Here is a 22,282-nt window from a genome sequence, read left to right as displayed (position 1 = left end):
AGAACACCCTAGCAACCTCACTCAGCACAATTTGTAATATAAATAAATAATGTATGTAATGTATAAATGCCGTTTTTAGGGACTGTGTGGGGTTGTCAAACGATGACGGCATATTTCCCACATAAACAAAAATGGACCTTTTTGAGTAATGCATTAGAAACCAGAGGACTACAGATTCATATCTGTCAAAATATTCCTGGCTGAGGGGAATTTGGCTCCGTGGGTAAAAGAGAGCGAACGAGGAGGTCTCAGTCAAGTTCACATCTCTCAAATCAAATGGGGGAAAGGTTGAGATGGAAGAATTGGGAGTTGGAGAGGAGGGTCACTCTTCCTGAACATGTAATCACTTACCAACCCGAGAACTTCGTGGCGCTGTCAAAGAGACAGGTGATGGAACGAGAAGGGAAGTCAGAGGACAACAGGAGAATAAGACATTAGAAGAGGGGAGATAGATCTAGTGTTGAGGTTGTGAATCGCAACCAACAGCTCATTCCACCCCTCCCTTTCGAAGCATTACAGAGGCTGACACAGGATTAAGATGTCGTCACGTTTTGGCTTCTTTGCCAAAGGAGATAACCTATTTAGGAAACGTTTTCCATTTAGGGCTTTACTGTAGAAACAACATGGGCGAATTCCATGCAAGGGATAGAAATAGCTCATTCTAAGGTAATACAAACGTAACGCTTCATTATATAAGGTCTTTATACACCTCCGAAGACATAATTATATTGCATTTCTGCCAAAAGATCCTCCGAAAAATGCTTCTTTAAAAACATATTTTATTTGTGCCTCCTTATTTGTAAACAGCATTCCTGATGAGACACAGTCAAACATTTTCCGGGTGAACCGTCCCTTTAAAAAAGTTAATACTACACGAGACCCTTTGGACACTTTTCATCACCTCGCTTTAAATATTTATATCAAGGGAATCGGTTGTTCCTCTTTTGACGTGATTACATCTGATTGATAAATGAAAGAGCAACACAAAGCCAGAGAGGTGGGCACTCAGGCGCACGATTGCATCCGCAGTCGCAGAGATAATGCCGGACTCCTGTTGTTTCCTGAAGGACCGCACCATACTGGGCTTTAAATGTGTGCCACAGCATGCAAATTAGTCTGAACATGTTCATGCGTAATACAACCATGCTGCAGGTTACATATTAAAATTGATGCTCCACGTCGCCATGAATGCAGATTATACTTTGGGGTGCACTATCCCTTTAAATCCAGCCAATATAAAGCTTGGCTTCTTAATGCACTCTCCTTATGGTTGCAATTACTTTTCCAAATGATGTAATGATCTGTATCAATGTCTTCCAGGCAAATAATGAATTCTGGATGCAGCAATGAGACCTGCGAGGACTGAGGTAATGTAAGCCTTTGCTGAGGTGAGGTTGTTTGAAAACACTGCCGACATTCAGATTTGAATCAAGTGTTGTCACGCTCGGCCTGCTTCATCTCACAAAGAACTTGTACTTTGCTTGTGTTAATATTCTTGGAGTATTTGAAACATGGCATCATTTTTCAAAGATGGGGACATGATAGCATATAATAGCAGGCCGAGACCACAGAGGAACCTTGTTTACATCAACCAGGGGAATCAAAGCCAATGTGATTTCACATTACATCCTTTCTCTTTTCAATGTGATAAATTGTCCCGGTTTTAAACCCACTTTGTGAGGAAGATCCTTTTGAGCAAGCGTGTGTTTTTACCATGCCTTTTCCTTTGAACTTGCCGGGCACTTTTTGACTAATGGAGGTGATGAAATTATTCAGCTCCTCTGCGCCACACGTACGAGACCTTTGGAAACGTGGTCATCAGCTTTTTTTGTAGACAGACAGCTTCGAGATGCGGCCAATCAGCCACGAGGACAATATATTTAATATGGCCATTAAGGGAGCTGTGTGCACCAGATCAAATTTACCACGTTCTCCGTATGACACTTTGTCCTCTAGGACCCCTCCTCTCTTATTCTTTGTGCATGTCGAGAGGAGTCACAAGGCTGGGATGTGTAAATTCGAGGATATTAAGCTGGACTAAACGATAGCTATCCGTATCCCGATGTCCCAAAGCAACATAAAAAAACAACACACTGAAAGTGCAATTATTGGATTTGGATAGACGTTTCTATTTTAGACTTATCAGAGACCGGTAGCATTTAAATCTGGTTCACTCGGCAGGTTACTCTGGCTGAGACGGCACAGACAAACCATTTGTTTTGGTTCTGCATGCAGTTTATGTAAAATAGGTCTACAGAAAACATGTTTAGACTTTAAAATAAGAATATGGCTCTGGCTTTTAAGTCAAATGAGATAATATATACCAGACAACCATATATACCAGGCATCTAATGAACTGTGCATGGCCAATTTAAAACATGTCTGCGGCTTAGACTGCATTTAATTGTGTAGATTTACACAAGAAAAAACACTTGCTTATTGGTGTTTTTATGTTGTATAACTTTCATTAAATGTGAACTTGAATTATTAATCTATTTCCATACCATTTAAATTGATTGTCTTATATTAAAAACCAGGATGTATTTGATAAGGCATTCAAAGATGTACACCTTAGATTGGTCTCATTCACCGTAGAAGTGCACACAAACCAGCATAAATACACTCACGGAAGCCAAGCCTTGGCTCAGAAAGCAGTAAAAACACGAAGACTACTCAAAGCAAAAAAATGAAAAGCCACACCTGGGTAATAAGTAATGTCTGCTATGACAAAAAATGATTTCAAACAAGACTCAATTTAAAAATTCCTCCAGCAATAATTTCCACGTAAGCATGTGGATACAACGAGAGCTAGATTACACATTTTTCCAATTTCCCTCACAAAGAACTGCTAAATCTAATAAAGATTTTTACATTTTCACCATTTTAAGACTCTTTTAAACATTTTGGGTGCAAAATATGACTATAATATATATAACAATACTTAAATGTCATCACTCAGAACTCGAATGTACTGAAAATAGTTTGTCCAGATGTCCTAACGCCCAACCACCCATCACCAAAATGAGTCAATCGTCCAACAAAACAAGACCGAATGAAGAAATACGATTAAATATCAACACCAGCCATGTCTCAGCTGGGTCCTGTGCGCTGCCTGTGTGTTGAGTGTATGTGCGTATGTCTGTGCATTCAATCCTCTTTATTCCACACTCGTCACTTCATTTTTATAAGATTTGCCGAACCGTACAAAAGACGACTTTCAGCTAGAGAATGTGGAATGTGCCAGACGGTTTTATTATGTGTGGCTTATCGAATCCCATTATTGACCAGTACAGCATATACAACTATATTTTTAATACATATCTACCTGCAGACTAAACACACACACACACACACACACACACACACACACACACACACAATGTCTATTAAACCTGTCCTTAATCATATATTCTTTTTAACCTCCAGGAACACACTTTCTCTATTGTATGTGACCCAAATGCCGAAATAGTTCATCTCTGAGAGAGACAGCAAATGAGCTCTATTCCATCATAGCTGCAAATTTAGCAACTTCAGCTACTTTACTTTTTAAAGTGGGAATTCAGACTCAATTCAACTCCAAGTAGCCTCACTTCTGGAGGTCATGAAAGTCTGGCACTTTGAGTGCAAAACCGGAAACAAAAGGGAGTTCAGGGACAGAATAAAAACATACATAAAGGAAAGTCATTGTGATGGAGTGGAGACTGAAAAGGAGGAAAAATATTGGGAGTGAAAGCCGGAGAGAGACATAAGAGGTATGTAGAGGTGGAGTGAAACAAATCTAATTCTTTGCAGGATTGCTGGTGTCAAACGTGTTTATTTTCGCTTGGCTATCCTCCCATGTAACCTTGCACTTTCGCTCATTTTGCTGTTATTCTCTGACTAGAACGATCTGAGAAGCTCACGGGTTGTATATTCATTTTTTTAAAGGTCCAGTCAGTGAAATCTAGAGGCAAGGTTGCAAATTGCCACCAACCGCTAACTCCACGACGGCTGGCAGAACATGAACATGGCAAATTACATGCAAGGGGACCCGCGGTGTATGTAGATAGAAATAGCTCATTCTAAGGTAATAATTCATTGTGTTTGCTCTCTATACACCTCCGAAGGCACAGCTATGTGTATTATCTTGCATTTCTATCAATATATCATCCCAAAATGTGCACACTGGACCGTTAACGGAAAGAATACAGATAATATAGACTCCACATTTCTTATTGCAAACATGTTTTAATTTTAATATTATATTATTATTGATTGAAGTGTACATTTTGAATTCTGGGTCACTTGGGTGAAAGCCATTAATCCATTAATTGAAAACATTTTTAAATGGGATTTTATCCAATCTTAGCTTTGGACACAATCATTGTCTTTGTATTCTGATGAACCTACCAGGTGTAAAAAACCTTCAGAAAAAAACCTTCAGATGCGCATACCATCTAAATAAAAAATGTTAATATCTTAAACTGCTGAACTAAATTGAGTGATGAATACAAACTTTTTTTAATTAAATAAAAAAGAAGAGGAACAATTTCCAACAGCTCTGTGTTAGAAAAAGTTGTACTGTATTATAAAGTAATGTCACTCGGAGGTTTATGAACCACTCATTATGGAGTTAATATTATTTTAATAAGCCACGAACCATGACTCGTGTTGGTTAAAAACGGAACTGAGCATAGGATAAAAAAAAATCATGAACACTTTTACAGTGCCAAATAGAAAATATCCACATCATAAATAATCGATCTTTATTTACAGCCAAACCAGACAACAACAGAGCTGATATATAAATAAAGTATGTAAAGAGACACTGGTGTTGTCTGATTTGACTGTCTTATAAATAAATATTGTAAAATATTGTAAAAAAATTGTCACAATTAAAAAAAAATACAAAATCTAGTGGAAGACTGTGATAGATTCAATTCACTACTAGACATAATCAATGAGGTGAACATTGAAAACAAAACTGACAAAAGCCAGACTATACTCAAAGCAGACAAAGAATACGAGAATGACTTTTTTAGAAGTATGAGACATTTTTCCCTCATATGCTCTGTCTGTATTCTGGCAAGCCGCCTGCTCCCCTGCCCCAATCCTTGGGGATGTGTGTCTTTGTGTCAGCGTATAAAATTACATCCGCCTGACATGCATTCAGGCAAGTTCCAAACTGCACTGTGACTCATTACATCATCACCAGAACAGCCAGAAATCCAATCAAACGTCCAGCATCTTATGGCCTGTGTGAGGATGGATTGCGGTTCTGCCGGGCCCCGGGGCACCAGCGTCTTTGAAGGCCCCTTGTTGTGTGATTTAAAGTCCAAATAACATTGCAAATATGAGATATAAAGTTGCAGTTGGGTGATATAAAGTCCCAAAGCGGCAATTACGAGAATGAACATTATGAAGAAAAATAAACAGACTCCTGACACTTCCACTATGGGTTCCAAAAACTGATTGATTTTTGAATTATGGCAAAGTGATTATTTCAGCTACAGACAACACAATCCCAGCCTCGAAGTACTGAAAATTTCAATATGTTGCCACGACATCAATAGTCAGGACCTGTGGCAGAACCAGATATAATCTGTCTCCACTCAGAGTCATGCCATGGCAAGTGCGACCCACAATGACAAGAGATGCTGTAGCCATGTTGAGCCAAATATAAATAATGCAGAGAACGACAAACTTTCACACGCATAGCGCGCACAAAACCTGGCATGCGTTAAACTTCTGATTTACCAAAGATAATTGTTATAACAGCAGAACTGACAAGTGACAAATTACAAAAATATACAACCCATGTATATTTCTGTGCGGAAATATGTGTATTATTGTTTGTTCATTCTTGTTCTCAAACCACCTTGATTGGATCGGAGACATTTGGCTTGACATTTCCAGACAGTCTCAGCATTTCACAACAGCCAAGCAGGTTAGACATGTCCGCGGGGCATCAAGATCGAGACTGAGTGCAGATGTCAATACGACAGGGCTTTGAGCGCGGTGCAGAGAATCAAATTCTGTGGATGTTTGAGACGAATGCACAACCATGTGTGGGTGTGTATTACAGTACAAGAACAACAACAACACCAGAGTACGACTGTGAGAAAGATCAATTAAGGTTGAAAACAGAGAGCACTGAGAATTCAACCAAGCCAAAGGTAATGTACATTTCCAAGTAGACAGGCACGTTTTTCAATGCCATTTTGATAAATAGACATCTTTATTAACAAAAGCGATCTGCAGTCAGTAAAAGCAAAAAGAAATTCTGCATCCAGCCCTTCCTTGCTGTATAAGAATCCACAAAGCACCGGCACGGTTCCCCTGCAAGTCACTACTCAGAAAACACAAACAACGCTCCCTAAGGTGCTTATCAGTGAGCTGCCTCTGAACAGCAGTGCTGCCGCTGCGACCACAAAAAGGACCACATCATCATCCTAATGACCCCATGGACCTGCACGGAAGACACTGGCTTGACCATCTTTATGAAGAAAAACAAATAAACAGCATCTACCCTCACACACCAGGATGACCACCTCATCTATAGTCATTAAGCATTTTTGACACAGTGCTCGAATCAAGACAAAACTGAAGAAGCTACACCAACTCGACCTCAAAGTGATAATTCTTTTTTTTTAAGTTGTTGTGTGTGAAGCATTAACATGAAATCCCACCTCTAAAAGTAACCACCAGGGGCGCGTGAGCAAGTTGTATTAAAAGACATTACAAATTCATACGAATGAGTCAAATTGTGGTTACAAATTGCCCTGAGTTTCTTCATCCATTCTTGCTCAGTTTAACCTGTGCTTGGAAAAGAGTCAAGACCAAGACAATGTGTCCTTAATACACTACCAAAATGTCACCCTAGTGGGTAGTGTCCTACCATAAAGCATTCATGAATAAACTGGTAAATATTTTATGTGAAGCATGTAGCCGTTGTTACCTTAAATGCCGTTCCATACTCCTCTTGTATTGTGTTGTGAGAGGTCCAGTGTGCCGTCACTCTCTGCCCCTTGTCCTTCACTGAAAAACAAATCCATACACAGCAATGACCAGGGGGAATTGACGTTTACTGACATTTCAGTCTCAATTTGATCCAGTAGTTTGGATGCACCTAATCTTTGATTTATTTTTCATCATAGCTTGTTTTATATTCAATATCTTAGACGAATTCTCTAGGTCGGCTAGACTGCTTCATTGCTAAAACTGGCACTAACATTAGTGCTAAGCGTACTTAAGTTTTTATCGAAGCATCTTTTGGGGGGATCCAATAATACAGGTTGAACATGGGTGTGTAGCAACAATACAATAAAGGTTTGGCAATATCGGCTAGGTATTATGTAAATCAATTCTAGAGAGACTGCTCAAAGTGGCCAGCGGGTCAGACTATTAATCTCCCTACATCACTCTGTATTAAGAGGAATAATCGTCCCCATAAATCTTTTAATGTGTCTCAGCTTTCGTTTACTTGATTTAAATCCCTTTGAGCTCCAGAAGTAGCTTTGTGTCCTAACCATCCACGACTGCTTGTCACATCAGAACTGGTTAGGTGTGCTAGACCATTATCAGTAAAACTAGCGATTCATATAAACAGGTTGGGGTGTGAGAATTCCATTGGGTTTTTCCTCTCTCTGCTCTTCATTGACGTTCCCTTTTTCTTTGGAAAAAAAACAAAACCACACAAGCGTCCCTTCACAGCTTGAACCAGCACTTTTAGGGTATCAGACAGAGCTGTCATGCACACAAATGTGGAAAAATATGATCATTACTGACCTCGCCATATCCATTATGGCTGGGGTTTATAAAATATGACGTGATAAAAGGAAGCGATAGAATTGATAGGGGGTGGAGTGTGTTGGCATGCTTCTCACAAGATGGTCTATTTTTTCAATTTTCTTTTCCATCTCCAAATTGTAATGGTGTCATCTCTTCTAACGCTAAAATATCGGTCTTGTCTGAAGTCGGTTTGATCTAAATGGCCGTGGCTTGTCAATCATAATCTAATGCATTGCAAAGTCTATACTGGCTGTACTCAGTTCTTTTGCACAATGAATATCATCAAAGCAAAGTTAGTGTTCTGGGACTTAAAATAATCAGTGGGTCGCCTGCACAACATAAATCCAGAGAATCCATCAACACAGACGATGGGCCTCCAGAGAAAACCATTTTCCAAAACGAATAGGTTTAGAGAAGGCATTAGCTGCAAGCCAGTCTGACATTGTTCCCAAAGAATGATCTAAGAAGGCCGGAGATGGCTTGAGGGCAGATGCTCTTCAAACTGAGCGAAAGTGACCTTTCTCTGGTTGACAATTATCTATCCATCTAGTCATTCGGCTGCCATGGGGGTCCCAAAGAACCCCACTTTTTTACTTCCTCTCTTACCGGGCTTTTAGTAAAGAGCCTTAAAGAAATGTAAGGTCTAAAGTAGAAGAGGATTAGAAATCTTCCTATTTTGGGGGCTTTCAATTTACTTTCTCCTTTCCTCCCCTTTGTTTTCCTTATTACGAGTCTCATCAATCTACAGAAAATGAATCACCATTTCTATATAACCCAATGTGTATTTCACTTGCCTTAAGGGTTTCATTGATCAATTATTATATAAGAGCTCATCAAACTATACAAATACTCTTAAGATCTCAAAACTCCCTTATCAATGCAAAAATACTTTTTATTGCTTATTTGGATTTCTTAATGTCACACAGATGAATGACATAGAGAAATGACCCCAGCATCACCTCAGGTCTAATGCCAATCTCTATAGAGCATCACAATTGGCTCGATATAGTCAAAACTTTTACTGTTGCCATTCCACACACATTCCTCTGCACAGACAATTTTATTAAAAGATTCAATACATTTAAAAATCACATTAGACTGGACTGCTTGGGGGGCAAGTTATGCTATTTGGGCTTGTTGTCTGCTGGAGTTTAGAATTATGAACCCGATGAGGAATAAATATAAAAAAACACGTTATATTGACATTATATGGATGTCAATATTGAGCATATTTTAAAGCATCCGCACAGGAAAATGTGTATATTCCTAATAGGGCTGGGCGATATATTGTGCAATTCTTATGCTCAGTTCCCTCAATGAATCACGGTTAAATGCTGCAACATCCAAAAGCCAGTTTATGACAATTACATTTATTACGTTAAATAAAATACCTTAATATATTTAAAATAAAACACTGCTACATTCATTGAATCTGTTTATTCTCAAAAAGTAGAAAATAACTCTCAACAAGAACAACCACAAGTGTATAAATGTACATTCGTGGCATTAACGGTCACTCCAACTGATTCTAATCAGATGGTTGATTCGCACTGTATCATGGGAAATATGAATGAGCGAGTGCACATCGGATGAGCACTCAAAATCAGAATGCATTGTGGAAATTCTTAGCTTTAAGAAATTTGCTAACTTGCTTTTATACTTGGAAGGAGGAGTCAATTTCATGAATTCTCAGCACTTAAGACAAAAATGGCACTTTGAGAAGCTTGATAAATAAGGGCCCTGATGTTAGCTTTAAAATGCCAAATACACACTTCGAAATATTGAACCGGTTGTCACAAATACAGGTTTTATCCAACCAGTGTCCTAAATAGGATAAGTGTACTACTGCATCCAGAACAAATGTACATTACTACGAAGAAAGCACATAAGATCCACAAAGCAGCACGGATGTTATGATTATATATCTATCACCATGAGAGAACACAACAAACAGAGAAAAACATGTTTCCTGTCAATGATAAAAGAGATAGAAAGTGAAAAAAGTATATTCCTTAAAGGGGTCAAATGACACGGCTAAAATTGATATTATCGTTTGTTTTAGATGTAATGCAATGTGTATACATGATATATGGTTCAAAACACTGTATTTTTCACATACCGTGCATGTTTTTGTATCTCCTCTTTGCTCCTCTCTGAAACACCCAGATTTTTAACAAAGCTCATCGCTCTGAAAAGCGAGGTGTGCTATGATTGGCCAGTTAACCAGTGCGTAGTGATCGGTCGAACACTGCAAGCGTGTGACGGAAATGTAACGCCTCTTAACATATTTGGAACATCAGGGTACGCCCACCTACTTGCGTAAACATTTGGAGGGTCTAAGTCAAATCATACCATGAACTGACATAGATTTGTGAGGGCGTGGTTACAAAAGGCATCTCAGGCAGGTCTGGGTGAGCATTCGCTTTTAGATTGAATGCATCGTTTGTTTCGACACTTTTGCAATTTTACGTGTCTAATACATGCCTAGGCAACTTATAACACACCAAAGACAAAGAAAAACACGTATTCACGCCATATGACCCCTTTAATGGCCAATTTTGATATCTGGTGAATTGCCAACCATATTTTAATACAATTTACCGAAAGAGACGACAATAATTAGCATAAACGTAGTAAGTGTAAACACTGCCTCTTTGATGCTATTAAAACATTGCTCAATAAATAACATAAATCAAAATGCACTATTGACAGTTTAATTGTTAAAAATCGTCTAAGGTTTATTGGCAAGGTTATCTCTAAAAAGTGAAAGTGGAAAATAACAAAACCTTCAGCAAACAGGCCAAGCGGACATGGCTATCAACTAATGCAGATTATGTCAAAATGGCTAAATATTGGCCAAAGAATTGGCCTGGCTTATAGATCAGCCAATCGTAGCAGCTGTCTGAATATGTGAGCACTTTCACAGACACCACAGCCCTCATTGGTATGACTGACCAATCTACAGACTATCACTAGGAGACAGGGACTCCTATAAAAAAGGTAAAAACATGGCAATATCCGATACAGGAAGCATCTGCAATTTGGTAAATCCAAACCAATCAGAAAGAAGCAGTACAGTGCCGTTTACGGACTCTGAGTGTGTGCATGTGCGCATGAGAGATAAGCTGGCACAAGATTGAAGGTTGCTTCTGTGTGGTGTGTGCGCGAAGGAAAGACAGACAGACAGACAGACAGACAGATACAACGGTTTGAATGAAACTGTTTCTATCACTGTTTGCAGGGTGCAGTTTAAACCAAATGCAATCACAAAGCACCATGGGGACTGTTGTCTACTGTGACAGCTCTAAACAACACTGGGAAACTCCTCCCATAGCTTCCAACTAACAGCTCTGCCACGCTCCCTATCTCTCCTTATGGCGCTTTGTCCTGATTCACTCTCTGATTACCTTTGTCTCTCTTTTTAATCTCTCTCACGCACACATACATGCACAATTCCTCTCAGTTTTCTCTCTTTGTCTCATTATAAATAACCTGAAAATATCAATTTATAATGCTATCTGACTCATGCAGCCTTGGGATTTTTTTGCAAATGCCACGAGTGTTCCTTGTGTAGGAGGGCACTTAAGTGCCCCGCATTTCGAACTGTTCTGCGATACATGGACATATCTTAAGCCTTCATCAGACAAAAAATAACTTTGTGCTGCACTAGCTGAGGGCATTCATGCAATTCCACCTAAACAGTTTAAAAGGCCAGCAACATGTGCCGTACGCACTAAAATCCAAAATAATAATACACACTTTAAAAATATGTGGTATTTAACATACATAATAAAAAGAGGATTTATAATGACACCACTGCTTGAGAAAAGATGATAGTGTTGTAATAAGATTTCGCTTTTACAAGGAAAAACAACCATTATCTATTGTGTGAGTCAATTTATGAAAAGTCATTATCTTGATAGAAATGTAGTCCAGGGACTAATGGAACATTCCAGGAACAAGAGGCTTTTTAGACATACTGATGAAATCCAAAGTCATCCATCTCTCTTCTCATCGCATAAACATAAGGCGTATAAATGAATAATGGCACTATAACTAACCCATGCAGCTGTGGAGAGCACAATGCGTTGTGGGTAGACCACTGCGAAAAGCCTGCCTTATTTATACCCCCTTTGCTATTATGTGCATATTTCAAATAAGTCTACAATCAATAAACCTGGGCCTTCTTCCATGAGTTCTGTCGACGTTTGTGCAATCGCTTCGTTTGTATTTGATTCAACACAACCACTATTATTTCCTTGCAGTATTCATCTTATTTTCTACTTTTAAAGTTCTCAAATTTAGCTTTCAAAGCATTCTGTCACAAACAGCACAGTATGCTAAAAACACTGAGCCTCAGCCCTGTCTAAATCTAAAAATAAGACCTATGAATACTATAGAACAGTGGTTCCCAAACTGGAGCAAGTGCACTCCAAAGGGGTACAAGACAATGGGGTGATGATGGGGTATGCAAATCTTTTTAAAATTCTAACCAGGGCTTAAATATCATTAAGGTTCACATTAAAGTTTCTCCGAAACAAAAAATTATGGCCCGGTTTCACAGATAAGGCTCATCTTAAGCCGGGACTATGCCTTAGTTCAATTAGGATATTTAAGTCACTTTTATTAAAATGCTTAGATACAAATATTACTGGTGCGCATCTTGCTTCATGAGACAGACAACCGTTGTAGTTCTTGTAAATCTATCTTATTGTTAGCAACTGCAGCGTACGTGTTTGGAACACATTTGCTTCAAAGGTTGACGTTGTAAGTAATGCTTTAAAAAATACCTTATTTTACTCACGACAACCGCCATTGTAAAAATCCATACGGAAACTGTGACGAATTATTTTTCCGGTGTGGCCTACAAGTTGACGTCATATGACTGGATAGCTTTATATAAATGTGCATTTTAAAACTTCGTTGTACAAAAGCAGACAGTGCCTTGTTTTGATTCATTCTACATGAAAGTATCATGCTTTTTTCAGGGAATATATCACAAGACGTTTGAGTTGTACAGGAAACGATAGCTGTTTAAATAAGTTTGTATATGAAGTCTTAGCTCAAAATACCCAGCTGATCATTTATTATAGCATGTTGAAGCTGCAGTGTGTAAAAACGCACTGATTTTGCTTAAATCTCTTTAAATGTTAATGAGCTTTATGTCCCAGCCCCCTCTCCAGAAGAGGGCGGAGTTTCATGAACTCGTACCGGCCAAAACAAAACATCACCAAACAATTTCAGGAATTGTTAGTGGTGTTCAGCCCTTTATGTCTGACACTGATGGAGAGACACAAGAAAAAGTGACAACCTTTAGTATGTAACAGAATGTTGCCAAATGGTTGTTGAAATTTTTCAGTTATTGTGAAATTAACGTTCTTCAAGTGATCGATAAGCATTAGCATGGTCCGTCATGATTTAGGTTGCTGGTCTGTTTCGATGTGCTGTCCTTTGCAAATGAACATAAAACTATTAGTACAAGCCTATTAACTCATTAAAAAGGCAATAATCATCCTGTACTGTGCAGTTGAAGTGCGGACTGTGAGCTTTGGGTCATAACAATAATGAGAAAACTCAGGTATCATATTGCATTATTACGACCTTGTTTTATTCAAGTGGGCTCCTAAAAGGATTGTTCATGTACAAATTTTCTTTAAAACTAGATAATTTTACGATAAGCCCAACAGCATGTTAGGGCAGCGTCAAAAATACAGTTAGATGCTGTACTTCTGTTGTTAGGAACTTTACCAATATAGCGGGATAACAAACCCATTAAGAGTGGCAATTTTGAAAGACTAATCACTAACAATATGAGCTGTGATAGTTACTGCTTCTGCTGGATATGAGGACTGGGCACAAAGTATTGTTAATGCTCCCAGTTTCAGTAGCAACCTTGTTTAAAGTCCAGCGTTGTACTGGCCCTCATTCGTGAAGCAGTCTGGCGTGAAATGATTGGCGCAAACATGAAATACTTTTCAGATTCTGGGCAGGACATTCCTTCCTAAATGAAATTTAACCATGCTGTTCTCTGTAACTCAGCTTGCAGGAGTCTATGGAGACAGTTATGCTGGTCGGTACATCCCTATACAGAACAACTGTAGTGCCTCCATGGCGCAGACATTGTGTAGCTCCACTGACGGCCTAACAATGGTGACTGTTGTACTTCACACATGGGGCTGTGTCTAAGCAAATATGGCGGATCGTCGCCATTGCTGGGAGGGCTTTGCCGTTGAGTGACGAAACAGGGTTTTTGAATAGGCCCTTTTCGCATGACGTCACGCATCTTCCGTTCTGCATCGAAGCAGTGTATCGTTACTTCCGCCAAGCAGTGTATCGTTACTTCCGCTAGCGCCTTCATTATGGAGTTTACCAAGTCCCTTGCACAGCTCCCACAAATACGGATAGATGACAAGTCGCTTACGACAAGATCAAAAGCTAGATAAAAGAAAAACATTCTTCGATGAAGGTATACTTAAGAAGTTAATTATTTTGTTTTTGAGATAGCGAAGGTTCTCGGATAAGCACTCGAATACGTGTTCTGGCATTCAATAGCGTTAGGAAATATTAACATGCCTGATACTGAACACAATAATAATCTTACCGATGTCTTGACCACTCGTATTTTCAGTCGCTGTTGTTACATTTCTTCGAACGGAAGTTGTGATACACTGCTTTGCGAAAAGGCGAACGTTGAATGACGTAATTGTGAAAAGGGCCTATTACGCAAATTATAAAAAAAGGAGTGAGCACATGTGTAACATTAAAGACTGCTTGTTTACAGACAACGTGGACATGTGATGTTTTAACACATTGTAAAAGTGAAGTTTGCAAAATATGGGCCCTTTAAGATACGGAATCGGATCACTTTCTCTCGTGCCCCGCCCACTCCCCCACTCAGCGTTCATCCCCGTTTTAGTTGCATTTTTTTAAAACAATCGCAGAAAAGGTGGGTTTCGTGACCCTTTAAATCGTGTATACACATTGCATTACATCTAAAGCAAACAATAATATTCGTTGTATCCGTGTCATATGACCCCTTTAACATCGTCTCGTAGCTTGGTTTCAGCTAAGCAGAACACTTACTCTTACTTATGGCTCTAGCTTGTCGTATATAATATCGCTAGCCTTGTTATAAATGCATTACAGGTCTTTCGTGCAATATGGAGACTGCAGTTCAGCTCAGGTCCCAGAGTCCCAGCTCAAATTGAAGAGATGTACCTACTTTTCCCAATACAATCGTGTGTGTGTTCGTGGCGTTCTTGTGGATATCTTGAGAGCACGAGATGGTGTGATTTCCTTTAAAACGCCGTGTTTAAAGGATCGTGCTGCTTTTTTATATGTCTTTAGCCTGTGAAGATCGGATCTGACTGGGATGGCACTTTTTGTCTCACGTAGCCTAGAGAACTTCTGCATCAGCATCAATCGGGGTGCGTTGGCCTCGCGCTGATGCGACAGTCATCTTCGGTCATGTCTTTGCCTGCCTGTAGTTTTTCATCGTTTTGCACAACAAACTCATTCATAAAGACTGAATCGGTGGTTTAGTGGAGATTTGATGCTTTCACGTGTCCAAAGCATTTGGCAGAAAAAAATACAACATTTTATATCGTCTCATAAAACATGTAGCGTTTTCTCCGTAGTCGTGTAACTTACTTTCTTCTGCGGCCAGTTAGTGGCTTTTATGTCCCATCTGACTGTGTGCACTTTCAACATGATCACTAACAGCCAGCTGAGAATAAAGACCACCGTGTAACCCCGCAAAACCGCTGCCCATCCTTATATGGTAACGTTAGAAACCCAGAGTGATAAATGATCGCTCAAAATCAACATATTCCTGCACTATTAATGCATGAATTGAACACTCCACGAAGCGATTTCTTGACAACAATGCATTTTTCCGGCATTAAAAGTTCTCCACGGCAGCGCGCAACTGGTTGACAAAAGACAACAACTTTCCAAGTAGGTTACAGTAGGCTAAGTGAAGCCGCTTCTTACCTTCTTCCCAAGATTTTCCGCCGACAGTTTCCAGTAAGTCGTTACACAGAAAAACGGATAGCATCACAAGCACATGTCGCGACGAAGAAATCTGTCCGTTTTTCTGCCTATGTTTGGTATACATCCCTGTGGCGGTCTTTGCTGTCCTCCGTCTCGCCGCTCGCAATGTCACTCGCCCGCTGCCAGCGCAAGAGAAAACAAGAAACGGATCTAATTGAGTCAACTAAGCTCTTCCCTCTCGGCTTGCGTGAGACACGGAAACCATCGTTTACGCGTTCGGCTGTACTACTACGAAAAAAAAGAGAAATCAGATTCGTGAACCTCCTGGCACTCGGAAGCGCACCCACGTTGGCCGGGCTTTTCTTTGGGCACAGTGACTTTATGACTCATTGATCATTGTACAGTAACAGCCCCGCGATCCAAGAGTTGACTGAGAGGCTTAAGATCTAAAACAACCTCATATTGGCCTATATTTAGCCTTCCAATTCTTTTAAGTTTTAATGCCATTCAGGTATAGAACAGTTGATTCGAATCAGCATACAAATTGTTAACTTGAACACAACTGGCCTTGCAGCTTTATAAAACCCAAGTGGAGTTTGCAATGCCACGTAGATCATATTCATCTAAATATTAAAGTGATCGCTGTTCGGTCAACAACAGTTATTTAGTTTTCTTCGAAAGAAAGAAACTCTTTCCACAGATCACAAGAGAAGATATTTCGAAGAATGTTGTTAACTGGCACCACTTGCATTGGTTTTGTGTCCATCCATACAATACAATCAATGGCTGCCGACGCTTTTCGGTTATCAACTTTCTTCTTTGGTGTACTGCAGAAGAAACAAAGTCATAAAGGTTTGAAATGTCAAAAGGGTTAGAAAATGATGACAGAATTATGGGTGAACTATCACTTTAAAGCTTTAGCTATCTACCAGCGCTCCTATGGCTCAAGTAACACATAGTACTGTAAAATATAATCTTATTTTTTTGGCTTCATGGCACCGTAAACACTGCCACGAATGGTTTGGGAGAGAAAAGCTGCTGAATTGAGTTAAGCTCTCCCAATGCTCAAAGTAAATGCATGTAACAGAATGTTTGTGGACGGTGGTGCGCCATGGAATAGTCATTTATTTTACTGCATGTGTCTGGTACCCCCTTTCAAGTCCAAACCACAAAGACTATTCCCATTACAATACACAATGTGAAAGAAATCTTTAATTTGAGTGCGCTTTAAATGCTAGGACGGAAAATTGTACGTGAGGTATGGAGGAACATGAATTCAGATCTATTTTTGTGCGTGTTTTGGTGTTTTGTTTACGTGGTTGAAATTCACAGCAGAACCTGTGAAATACTGAGATTTTCAAGCAATATGTCTTCAGCGTATGTCAATGTACTCAAAATGCCTTTAGCCCAATGAAAGTATGATAAATATTGCATTTGTGGACATATGATAAATTATTTATACTTGACCATGAGTTATCTTTTATAAACTCATTTTTAAATGGATTATCGAATGGAGGCCCTTGTAGCGTCCTGGAGAAATAGATCAGAACAGTAAATCTTCCCTGCAGGTAATTTGACTATTGGCTGTCAGGTGTGAGCAAGGAAATAATCTTCTGCCCCCAATTTTTCTATTGCACCTCACTGCGGTCTTGACATACAGGAGGGTTTATATAGTGATGAGAGAGTTTTATTCTTGGTTCAACGAGGATGTCTTTGACCCCGAGTCCCTGACTGAGTCTTGTTGAGTTCCACATGTAAATGATTGAAAACAATCAACGTTCAAGTCTTTACGCAGAAAAACAAAATGAGCTTTGACATCGCATTCCACTGTTTCACTTTCATGATGTAAATGTGAACTATTAAGATGTAAAAGTATTTTTCAATTGTTTGGTTATGTTATGTGTGTAATTAAATCTCGTCAATAAAGATGCAAAGAGGAAGTAAGAGCATCAGATTTTAATATCATGTGTGTGTATATATATGGGTGTGTACTGTATATATATACAAACACCCATATACACACAGAATATTACAATCTGATTTGGCTAATGCTTTTACTCCATTTTGTCTGACGTTTATTTCAAAAGGATTTGTCTCATTTAATGTTGAACTGAAGTAATGTATTGTTTATTAATGCAATGAAAAAAAAACCCTGCTGATAAAGCATTTGAAAGTGTCTGAAATTGTTATTCATATTCCGATTCGTTTGGTTACTTGATACATTTTGGAGAAAAAAAACCAAACACTTAAATGTATTGAGTGTTCTGTTTGTTTTATATCATCAAATACCTTTGCACTGCATATAAGAAGACTTACCGCCATCTGTGGGATAAGTATGCGCGTTACAGCTTTAGTGAATTTTGTCTTCCAGTCCTGTAGGCGGCAGTCCGCGCATCGTCTGAGCCGACGCTCTTCATCTATGGTTTAGAGTTGCCACTGTTAAAGATCATCTTAAACACCGGTTATCCACAACATGTTGGTCTTCATATGAGTATACACGTTATTTAAGTAACAATCCGCTGGAATACTAGCACTGTTTATGACTGGTTCAAAGTGTTGGATTGGCGGAAGTTGACAACATGACTGCCAACGAAGACCAGGAGGTGAGACGGATGTAGCTAATGCTAGCAAATAATCACATGAGCAGATGTCTCTCAAGTGCTTGAATATGCTCATTAAAGACAATGTACTGTTGTTCAGTTTCACACCTGAGTGTTGACTGGCATGCTTGATACGCGAAATGTTGTCATCGGTGTTTGGCTAATGTGTAAACCTTTTTATTTTTGCTGTGGGCTACTGTGTAAATGTGTCTTTAAAGTCCGAATGAAATTAAAAATGACAAATCTTAGTTTTTTATGAAATATTACAGCGTTTATAGTAAATATCTTATAAATGCGGTCAATTTATGTTTAAATTTCATGTACCCTTTTAATCCTTAGTTAAAATCTGAAAATGCACTTCCGCCCTGTAATGACGATCCTTCTACAATGACGTAAATTATACGGCTTGGGCGGAGCGTCCGTTAACTCCTCCCCTTTAACTGTCAGTCTGCTGCTAGTTTCATTTCAAAATGCAACAGCTGTTTTTATATATCCAATCAATTCACATTAAAACTCAAGCAACGCCCATCGACTTTCTCCTTTTCACTCGTTTTTTTCTAAAACGATCGCAATTTCTGGTTAACAGGGACTTATGTACTATAGTCGGTGTACTATTGTACCTGTCAAAAGTGCTATGCTATTAATATGGTATTAGTTAAGTATGTAAGTCGTATGGTATGTAAGTCGCTTTGGACAAAAGTGTCTGCCAAATGCCTAAATGTAAATGTAGTTCTAACTTAAACTCTTTCTGTGCAGATGGAGTTGGAGGCTCTTCAGTCAATCTATGAAGGAGATGACTGCTTTAAAGAGCTGACCCCGGTTTCCTTTCAGTTCAGGGTATGAGCTGCATCTCAGCAAGTCATTGCCAACTATCTCTTTTTAGTGATGTGATGTTGCTAGCGGTCACTTTCCCCTTTTAGTGTAAGCACATTTAGTGTAGTGTGACCGTTTTCCTCTTGTTTTTTACAGATAGGAGATCCTGACGACTCCAAATCATTTCTGCTAGAAGTCTCGTGGCCAGATAGCTATCCTGAAACAGCACCACAGATAACATTAGATGGCTTTTTCAACAACCGATTGTATGTTGTGCACACAGGGATGCTTTAGGCTTAATGGATTAAAGCTTTCGGTTTTGAAATATTCTGATGTCATTTTAGCTTGACCTAAAATATTACATAGTTTGTAACATCCACACAATTTTTTGAAGGTTGCTTTCTATAAGTGTGGTTTCAGTGTGTGTTTTGCCTTTAAAAACATAGGGTAGGTATCATGGATAGTTTGGGGAAAAAGAGAGGACTTCTGTCATATCACTTGTCTAGAAAAATGAGTGTGCTGAAAAAAATTATGCACCACAGAAGCAAACGTTCATGTATCTTTCAGATCTCCAGACACAAAGAAGTACATTCTTTCCCAGCTGGCTGAGCAGGTGGAAGCCAACCTGGGCACTGCCATGATGTACACACTCTTTGAATGGGCCAAAGAGAACAAGGAAATGCTGATGGAAAACCACCAGCTTGTGACGTCTGCTGTGGTGTGTATTATTAAACTCTTACCTTAAAGCATTTTCAGAAGTTTTACGTTCTCTGTACTGAATTATTGGCTGTATTTATTTTCGAATAAGCATTTCATTGTAGCTTCATTGCAGCTTCTCTGCTATGGTATTGTTTAGGGTCCTGTCATGGCTTCTGAAACTAAATGTAGTAGCTCTGTGTACTGTCTCTAAGACCCTGATATCCAACAGTGAGGTCATCAATACTACCTCTGTCAGTAAGAAAAAAGAGAAGAAAGAGCAACTAAGCAAATCACAGAAGAGGAAACTGATTGGAAGAACAGGTGAGCTTTCCAGATGGATTGGTGTTCTATTGCCAAATAGTTTTGTATTTTGTAATATATGTTGTTGAATGTATGTTAATGTGAAAATTTTGTTTTCAATGAACAGATAACAAAGGAGAGCTACCAAGAGGATGGAACTGGATAGATGTTATTAAGGTACATAAGAAGTATAAGATATTTGCCAGATTTCACAGACAGTGCGACTTGTTCCAGATTAAAATTAAAATTTAACTGAAAAAAATTGCCCTGCAATATATTTAAATTTGTCATTGTTTTGTCTCAAGATGCACACAAGAATGTTTTTTTTCTAAGGCATTTTGATAAAAGCGACTTAAATATCGTAATTTAACTGAGATATATTTTTTGCTCAAGCTAAGCCTTGTCTACGAAACCAGGCCATAATGTATTTGTTATTTGGCTTAAAAATGTTTTCTTGTGAATAATTACATGTTTTTTTTCCATGTGTCTCCTGTTTATATCTTGCCACACTTTTGCCAACAAACAGCATGTAAGCATTTTTCATTAAATTAATTTCTGAAATAACATATATTTTATTCTATCATATACATTTATATTACTTTCTATATTCAATGCAAGGTAACTGCACTTCTTGCATCAGTTTTTGACCTTAACAAGCTTTTTTTGCATTTCTTTTAAACAGTTGAGCAAAACGGGAGGAAAAGAGGAGAATTAAACAGACACATGGATTGAAGCCGGATGAATGCTTAAATGAAATGTGTCTGTGCACTTGTTTTTAAAGAAAACTGAAGTGAACTTTCTCCGGCCATGATCTTAATTTATCAGAAGCTGCAGTTCTTCTGTTTGTGCCACAAAGCTATATCAACAATGAGTGTAAAGTCAAGCACCGACTGTGCTTGTGTTTTTCAGAGCCAGTGAAGTGGTTGTTGTTATACGGTTATTTAGCTAAACACCCTTAAGTAAAAATAAGTCATAGAAATATAATGTTGCATCCAGCAAAGCAATTGGGTGTTTCTTCACAAAGCACACCAATGTGACATCAGAGTGCAATTCCTATAGAGTAAATTGTATTTTTAGCGTTTACATCAGATGCAAGCAAATGTTGCATCCATGCCCAATGTTTCACCAACTAAATAAATTTCATGGAGGTTCTATGCCTTTTTTTGTAAAGAAATTCAGTGATTCAATGTACAATGTCTTTTGTGGGTAGTGGCACTCTTGTTTAATTTCAAAACATGGAGCATAATAGTCAACATAGTGTAATACGTTCTTTTGTTGTCGGGTTAGGGTTATAATGCCACATATATACACAATATTTGAATGTTGTCTGACACGTGGCCCAAAAAGGTATTTTTATATAAACATATTTTAGACAGTACTGTTTATAGATAATTCTTTATATAAAGTGAGGTCCTAAAGTTTATATAACAATACCAATTTTGTGTATTGTTCTATTTCAACAAACTTTTTGTTGGATATATTATCAGCATAACTGACATTTTCAAGTGTTTGGTATGAATGTTGTTATATATATAAAAGTATTTGTTCATATAGGGTTTGGTCTTTAAAGGGATAGTTCACCCAACAACTCATTTACACTCCCTCAAGTTGTTCCAAACCTGTATACATTTATTTTCAAAGAAAGACATCTGGAAGTATTTTAGCAAATGAAAAGAAATATTGTTGAAGTTCTGTTGGACACAAAATAAGATATTTTGAAGAATTTAGGAAAGCAAAAAGTTCTAGTGCACCTTTGACTACCATTTTCATTTTTTTCTACTATGGTAGTCAACGGTGGCCCAGAACTTTCAGTTGCTAACATCTTATTCACATATCTTTGTGTGTGTTTAGCAGAACAAATAAAAGTATTACAGGTTTGGAACCACTGGGGGGAGGGGTTAATTATTGACATGACAGAATTTACATTTTTGGGTGGATTATCCAATGTCCTCATTTATTAAAAGTCTTAAATTATTGCTTTAAAATATGGCAAAACAGCAAATGTGCATGAAACGTGTATCAGACTTGGAATAGACAAACAATGTGTATCAAACCACAATAAAAATGTCAAAATTGTTATTATTTCATTAGTCATGAATGGTCTAAAA

The 22,282-nt window shown here is 38.4% G+C and overlaps 2 protein-coding genes across 4 annotated transcripts in view; one reads left to right on the top strand and one right to left on the bottom strand.

The window, feature by feature from the left end:
- adam19a (ADAM metallopeptidase domain 19a) overlaps positions 1-16,230 on the bottom strand; it is a 68,329-nt gene extending 52,099 nt beyond the window's left edge. The window contains exons 1-2 of one of the 2 annotated variants that reach the window (XM_079453376.1): positions 15,763-16,230; positions 6,938-7,017 (exon numbers count right to left, since the gene is read on the bottom strand). In XM_079453376.1, coding sequence (XP_079309502.1) covers positions 6,938-7,017; positions 15,763-15,886 — 204 coding nt within the window. In that variant the 5' untranslated portion in view covers positions 15,887-16,230. The remainder of the gene's footprint in view (positions 1-6,937; positions 7,018-15,762) is intronic. The other variant, XM_079453377.1, reaches the window with a different exon arrangement.
- A 1,863-nt stretch (positions 16,231-18,093) lies between these two features.
- rwdd (RWD domain containing 4) lies at positions 18,094-22,255 on the top strand. Of its 2 annotated transcripts, none has more exons than XM_079453359.1 (7): positions 18,094-18,365; positions 19,119-19,199; positions 19,332-19,441; positions 19,743-19,893; positions 20,087-20,195; positions 20,302-20,351; positions 20,857-22,255. In XM_079453359.1, the coding sequence occupies exons 1-7, from the start codon at positions 18,342-18,344 to the stop codon at positions 20,887-20,889; spliced, it is 558 nt and encodes a 185-aa protein (XP_079309485.1). In that variant the 5' UTR covers positions 18,094-18,341; the 3' UTR covers positions 20,890-22,255. The 2 variants fall into 2 exon arrangements, 1 of the variants encoding a protein (XP_079309485.1); XR_013786455.1 differs by having other exon boundaries at positions 18,147-18,365; positions 20,302-20,703; positions 20,857-21,341.
- The last annotated feature ends 27 nt before the right edge of the window (positions 22,256-22,282 follow it).

Source organism: Barbatula barbatula, assembly GCF_947034865.1.
Source record: "Barbatula barbatula genome assembly, chromosome: 1".
Taxonomy (NCBI): domain Eukaryota; kingdom Metazoa; phylum Chordata; class Actinopteri; order Cypriniformes; family Nemacheilidae; genus Barbatula; species Barbatula barbatula.
The sequence above is the reverse complement of the archived record's forward strand: the minus strand, read 5'-3'. Positions and strand labels throughout refer to the sequence as shown.

Excerpts from the sequence above, each read along its gene's own strand:
- rwdd (XM_079453359.1), top strand. The coding sequence starts at position 18,342 with ATGACTGCCAACGAAGACCAGGAG. Across the intron at positions 19,200-19,331 it reads CGGTTTCCTTTCAGTTCAGG|ATAGGAGATCCTGACGACTC; the intron begins GTATGAGCTGCA and ends TGTTTTTTACAG. Across the intron at positions 19,894-20,086 it reads AGCTTGTGACGTCTGCTGTG|ACCCTGATATCCAACAGTGA; the intron begins GTGTGTATTATT and ends ACTGTCTCTAAG.